The following is a 6848-nucleotide window of genomic DNA, read 5'->3' as shown; positions in this document are numbered from 1 at the left end:
ATTTTCATGTCACTTAATACAGTATAATTTCCCCGTTTACTGGATCATTCCCTCACATGCCCAAATTAAACAAATAAACCTTTGACTTCAGTTATCATCCCATTTATCTTAAAAATAAAACATAGATATACTTGTCTTTCCTTCCACTTCTAATTTTTATTTACTTGTTTCATTTGGGGCAGGCTTTTACTGCTCTTATTAGGATCACCAATGGTTTCTATGTTGCCAAATAAACTGTCAACCTCAATTTTCATCTTCTATGAATAACATTTAACATACTTGGTCACTCCCTCAATGTTTATCTCCAATTTCTTTTTATTTGGAAATAAGCCATAAATACAATACACTAAAACATGTATGTATACTACATTGTCTTAATGAGCCTTCCATATACAATTTCTGTCCTTTTATTTCAGCAGCTGCTACAGTACTTCTGGTTTCCTCATCCTCACAATCTCTAAATTTGAGAATACCAGCTTTTTAAAAAAAACATTAATTCCTTTTGGGATTCCATCTGGCACCACAAAACACCATTTGTGTTCGGACAGCTCTCCACCCTGACCTTTCCCTTTAACTCCAGACACCTCCACTTAGATGTCTAATGGGCATCGCAAAATTACAACCAAAACAAAATTCTTCTTTCCACTCATTTCCAAGTGCTCTCCTCTGAAATTTCCTTCAACTCCCAAGGTATGAGCTGCACCTTCAAAATATAATCAGAGTCTGATCGCTTCTCATTTTACCACTCCAAGCCAACCCATCATCATCTCTTGAATGCATTACTGTAAAAGTCTTTTTAAACTGGCTTCCCTCCTTTCAGCTCTTCCACTCAGTTTATATTCCACACAGCAGTAGTCCTTTTAAGAACTTGTTAGATAATGACTCTGCTTGAAACTATTTTATTTTGGTTATTGATGTATCCCCAGCACCTACACTAAGTAACTGGCACATAGTAAATACTGGATAAATAGTATGCTATACAAAAGAATACACTGAACGTGAAAAATCAAAATCTTTCTTAATACTCATTGTACTCCTAACAGTTTTAAGTCCCAGGGTTCCTTACTTCATTGTCTCCTTGATCTTGCTCTGTAAATTGTGATTACCCTGACAAAAAATATGGCTGAATGTGCCTGAGAACCTATTAAACTTGACTACATCTCCCAGACACACCTGAAATTTGTTAACAAGTCTGTAAATTCATCCTCCTGAAGTAGAATAGTTATTTTCAAAATGGGTTCCTTTCCAAAACGTAGGTCCTTTTTTAATATTGAAAAATTATCAGACATTGCTCTTCTTTTGAAAAATATTTTCTCCAGAGGGTTCTTGAACATTAAAACAGAACTGGCAGCACATATAGATATGTGGTAGGTGATAACTAATTTAGGTGTTGTCGGCAAGATAAATTTGTGGGCATCAGATGTAAAATCACTAAGTGAAAATATTTCACAATTAACTGATAGAAATTACCAAATCACAAAGGGACTCAACCTTTCTCCCCCCCACCCCCCCAAAAAAAAGTCAAACCCTTACTTTGATCCTGTCTTATAGCATCTACAAAAAAGACAAATGCCTGAATAAATTTATGGGAATGTGATGTGTATTTTTTTTTTGAACCATGCTTAATCCACATTCAGTTTTATAAAAACAATATAGAACCAACATCATGTGAACTTTAATGTATCAAAACTAGTTAGCCCTGGCCAGATGGCTCAGTTGGTTGGAGTGTCGTGTCCCATATACCAGGTTTGATTCCCCATCATGCCACTTACCTAGGTTTTGAGTTCAATCTCTGGTCGGAATACGGGAAACAGCCTATCGATCTCACATTTATATTTCTCTCTCTTTTCCTACCTCTATAAAATCAATAAGTGTGTGTCCTCTGCTGAGGATTAAAAACGAAAAACCTACTAGATAAAAGGTAATATTTCTATATAACTCCCTATTTTAATTATGATATAGTTAGGAATCAGGAAACATTTGGTTGTCAATTAACTGCTATACTATTTTACCATTAAATAATTTATCTATCCGAAACCGGTTTGGCTCAGTGGTCTGCGGACTGAAAGGTCCCAGTTTCGATTCTGGTCAAGGGCATGTGCCTTGGTTGCGGGCATATCCCCAGTAGGGGGTGTGCAAGAGGCAGCTGATCGATGACTCTCTCTCATCGATGTTTCTAACTCTCTATCTCTCTCCCTTCTTCTCTGTACAAAATCAATAAAATTATTTTTTTTAAATCAATAAAATATACTTTTAAAAAAAAGTAGACTAAAAAATTAAAATAATAATAATTTATCTAGTTGCAAGCCCCAGTCTTTTCATCATTAAAGAGGTTGATGAAAACCGCTAATCTTTATCTCTGGTTCTAAAAATCCTTATATATGAAAAATACTTTAGGACATCCTATATAATAAAATGCTAATATGCAAATAGACCGAATGACTCATGGAGTGACCAGTTGCTATGATGCACACTTACCACCAGCGGGCAGATGGTCAATGCAGGAGCTGCTCACTGGTGGTATGCTCCCACTGGGGGAGCGCCACTCAGCCAGAAGCCAAACTCACAGCTGGCAAGCACAGTGGCGGTGGTGGGAGCCTCTCCTGCCTCCATGGCAGTGATAAGGAGCTGCGAGCTGAGCAGTAAAGAGCAGCAAGTAGGTGGGCGGTAAGGAGCGAGGGGTATTGGATGGTGAGAGGGATCCCAGACTGCGGGAGGGATTTCTGACCGCCAGCTTAGGCCCGGTTGCCCCAGGGCGATTGGGCCTAAGCCAGCAGGTGGACAGCCCCCAAGGGGTCCCAGACTACAAGAGAGTGAAAGCCAGGCTTAGGGACAACCCCTCTCTTCAGTCAGTGCTCAAATTTCGTGCATTGAGCCTCTAGTATGACTAAGTTCACTCCTTGTTGAATTATAACATACTGAGGGCCTACTATGAATGTAAAATTTTCCAATATGATCAGGAGAAAATGTTGAATCCCTGACGTTCTGGAGCATATACTCTCACTAGGAATATAATATACACATAGTAGTAAGTTATTATGCAGACATATATGACTCTCTGGTAACTGCTGCAGTAAAAGGTTGCTATGGGAAATTCAAGAAAGGTAATGGTCATTGGGAAGGTTATGAAACACACTAGATTTTAGCAGGGTTCAGTACAATTAGAATAAATGGTGTAGAGATTAAAAGGTTTTCCAGACAGGGCAAAATCATGATTAAAAACCTGGATTCAGAGTCAAGCATGATTTACTGCAGAAACTGAAACAGATATTTTAAAGTGATGTATGATGAATTCAGTCTTCTTCCACATTACCCTGGAAGAAAAGCTTGTAACACACAAACAGACAAGTTCCCATTAATGTCACTTAAAATGCATAAAAATTACGTTTTAAAAAATGTTATGAAACATATTTTTGAAATCAATATGATTTTATTAATCAATATCACTATAAAAAATTTTAAGTATTATAAAAAAAAGATTATAAAATGTTATGAAACCACAATGTGCCTCAAGATGTTTCTGGTTTGATAGTGAATTGGCCCTAAGAGTCTTTTCTCCCTCTCACCCTAGTAAAATGAAAGAAAAGAAATTGAAAGGTTATGAGGTATTGATAGATCTTTAGATGAGTCTCAAAGGTATTGTGCTGAGTGAAAGAAGCCAGTTATTGATAGCAACAACACCAGGGCATTATTTTAGGAAGACACTCGGACATAGCAAAATTAATTTCATTCGTTTTTATTAATACAGTACTAATAGAAAGTTATCTTTTAACATAACCAAGGTTACAAATAAACTTACTAGTCAATAAATAATATTCATTTGACTCTCCTCTTGGTTGAATAATTCTCTTCTTGATAATAGTTATTACCAACTTATTTTTAAACTGCCTTTTTCTGTATTATTTCAATGATATTTCTTAGTTTTTACTAATAATTCCTTCAATTGAGAAACTTCACATATCAAAATATTTCCTGCAAGTTAATGCATTCTTCAATGTCTTCTATTTAACTTAGTTATCTTAAAATGAAACATAATCCTTTGAAAGTTGAATATTCCATTGTTTCCAAAAAATGAGCACAAAGCCCACAAGAAAAAGGCCATATAAATGTTCCACATTCTTCATATTTACCAAAAGGAATCTCTTAGAGCTCAACTGGGAGGAAACAGGAGAAACTGAAGCCATCAATGTAGTTATAAAATAGATAAAACTCCAAATGTATTTTAATATTTCATCTTCACCACAGACGAGAAAATGTTGGAAGGGCTCTTCAACACTTCTTTAGCAGCACCTTTGGTCCCTCAATTAGAAAAAGGGATGCGGGATGCAAGTCCTCCTCAAACAGAACAAACTCAATCTGGACAACTAGCAGGAACCCCTCTTCCCCACTAATGTATCCCAGAGGATCAACTGCCATGGGTAAGAGGGTCAATGATCAGAACAAATAATAATATTCTAAAAGATGACAAAACCAAGACTATTTTTAGACAAAGAATACCCTGTGCACTCAGAAATTTCAGGATAATCATATATTAAGTAACTCATGCAAGTGATATTCTACAAATTAAAAGTCACGCTGTACAAAACTTAAGTGTGGCACATTTCTACTATTATGTTATTTTTTGGTTTTGGTTTTTTAAAAAACATATTAATCAAAATTGATATATTTCCCGGACCTTCTAATTTAAAATATAATTAAATTGATAATTACACAGGAGGGACAAAATTACAAATTCTAAATAAGCAGGCAATCTTCTATACAAACATATGAGAAGGAAAAAAAAACAATTTCAATGAGATTAAGCCCTCTAATTAAGACATACATTTTTATGAATGTGAAAAAAATAAGTTTGCATTCAAGAGTAAGTTCTATAGCAAACAAATTACAACATTTATTCAATTAAGAATATTAAAATAATTTCAGTGATAGAACATACAATAGCTTCAACCATATATAATTTTATCATGTACATACTCAAAAATCTCCATAATTTAATAAGGAAATTAAAAAAAAATCCACTTTTTAAAAATATTTCTTAGGCCTAGCCAGGTGACCCATTTGGTTGGAAGCATCATGTTATTCACTAAAAAGTTGTAGGTTCAATTCCCGGTCAGAACACATACGTAGCTTGTGGGTTGGATTCTCAGTCTGGATGTGTGTAGGAGACAATCAAGCAATGTTTTTCTCTCACATGGATGTTTCTCTCTTCTCTCTTTTTTTTCTCTCTCTCTTTCTCAAATAATTAAAAAAAATATATCCTCAGATGAATATATATATATATATATATATATATATATATATATATCTCCAACCAAAACAATTGGTGCATTAATTAAAGAGAGTGTGCATGCACATCCATATTTGACCTATATGCAAAAATTGAATGAAGTATAGAGGAAATAAAAGTTACTATTTTCCAAAATTTCTGCAATGTAATGTTAGTACTTAAGTCAAAACACTTACCTGCAAAGTAAAAAACAGCTTGAGGTATTTCCATGATCACATGTAAAAACATACCAAGTGAATTGGGGTTCCTGACTGCAAATGTTAACCAAATGGAAAGAGGAATTTTAAATTTTCCTACCTGACCTATTCAGACATGAGCATAAGTAAGACTTCAAAGGTGAAATCAAAACTAAGCTTAACAAAGAACTGTACTGGATAAATTAAATACATGGACCACCTCACCAAAGATGTTACTTTACACCTTTACACATGACACATGACAATGATGAAGTGTTTTATTTAGATTTGGTCTTTCTTCATTTCTTCATAACTTTGAATTCCGAAGGTTAGCAAATCATTATACTCATACATCTTGCAATTCCTCTCTTTACACAATAGGCACACATATACAACACATATGTCAATATAATATTTATCAACACAGCATAAACATTTAAGCAGCAGATACATATCACATGATAGAGGCTCTATGCATCATATGGGCTGTCCCATCAAAAAGCAAACATTAGAATGCCATTTCAGTAGTGACAGTGCTGACATGATCAATAAAGATAATTTTATACTCATCATATATTTTCATAAGTCATCCATAGGAAATAAGTAAAGGACAAAGACTGTATTTTTTAAATAAAAAGTTATATGCCAACTTAAAAAATGACATACTAACCAGACATCGGCATTCAAAAGCTAGGCTGAATAGAACTGGCCTTGATGTACATGCGGTAAATTTGTTTTCAGAATATAAAATTAAATGGTAATGTCAGCAGTATTACTACTGTTTCTATATTTATGATTAATTACTAGCAATACAACTCCCAGAAGGAAGGAGATGGATCCAGTGGTGATATAAGCAATCCCCAAAAATGGATTTTTTCCTCCCATCCATGAAATAGTGCTTAAGATCATCCGTTTTCGTCCATCAAAAGAATGTACAGGGTAATCTGAAGAGTGAATAGGAAAACTTTTCCATGTTCAGTGACTTTATTTTTAAAATATACCTTAAAAAGTTAGCATTTAATTGTTTGTAATTCATTGGCACAATTCTATGATACACAGGCACCTTACTCCTATGTTCTGAATCATAAAATAATTGTGTAATATTTATCTTGAAGAACTGGTTTAGCAGATTAAATGTTAGTAGTATAAGCCAATATAGTTTGCAAGAAAACACAACCAAATTTAACAGTTGTATCATTTCTCAGGTACTTGTGCCCTCATTACACAGGAGGGGCAAAATGCCACAAATAAATGACTAGAAGGGTTAATGGAACAGAAGGGGTCTATGTAATATTTTCAACAATAAATATTTAAAATAGAAACTAAAAAAGGAAATACAATGTGAAAAAAATATTTCAAATGAATACTAGTAGCAGTAAATCCTC

At 34.3% G+C, this 6848-nt stretch overlaps 1 protein-coding gene across 2 annotated transcripts in view; it reads right to left on the bottom strand.

Moving 5' to 3' along the window:
- Positions 1 to 3720: 3720 nt before the first annotated feature.
- The window catches only part of TMEM30A (transmembrane protein 30A), a 29249-nt gene continuing 26121 nt past the window's right edge, over positions 3721 to 6848 (bottom strand). For both annotated transcript variants that reach the window (XM_036413659.2, XM_036413661.2), the window contains one exon: positions 3721 to 6407. In XM_036413659.2, coding sequence (XP_036269552.1) covers positions 6214 to 6407 — 194 coding nt within the window. In that variant the 3' untranslated portion in view covers positions 3721 to 6213. The remainder of the gene's footprint in view (positions 6408 to 6848) is intronic.

This window comes from Pipistrellus kuhlii, unplaced genomic scaffold, assembly GCF_014108245.1.
Source record: "Pipistrellus kuhlii isolate mPipKuh1 unplaced genomic scaffold, mPipKuh1.p scaffold_m20_p_5, whole genome shotgun sequence".
NCBI lineage: Eukaryota > Metazoa > Chordata > Mammalia > Chiroptera > Vespertilionidae > Pipistrellus > Pipistrellus kuhlii.
Note: the sequence above shows the minus strand (reverse complement) of the source record. Positions and strands in the feature narration are given on the sequence as shown.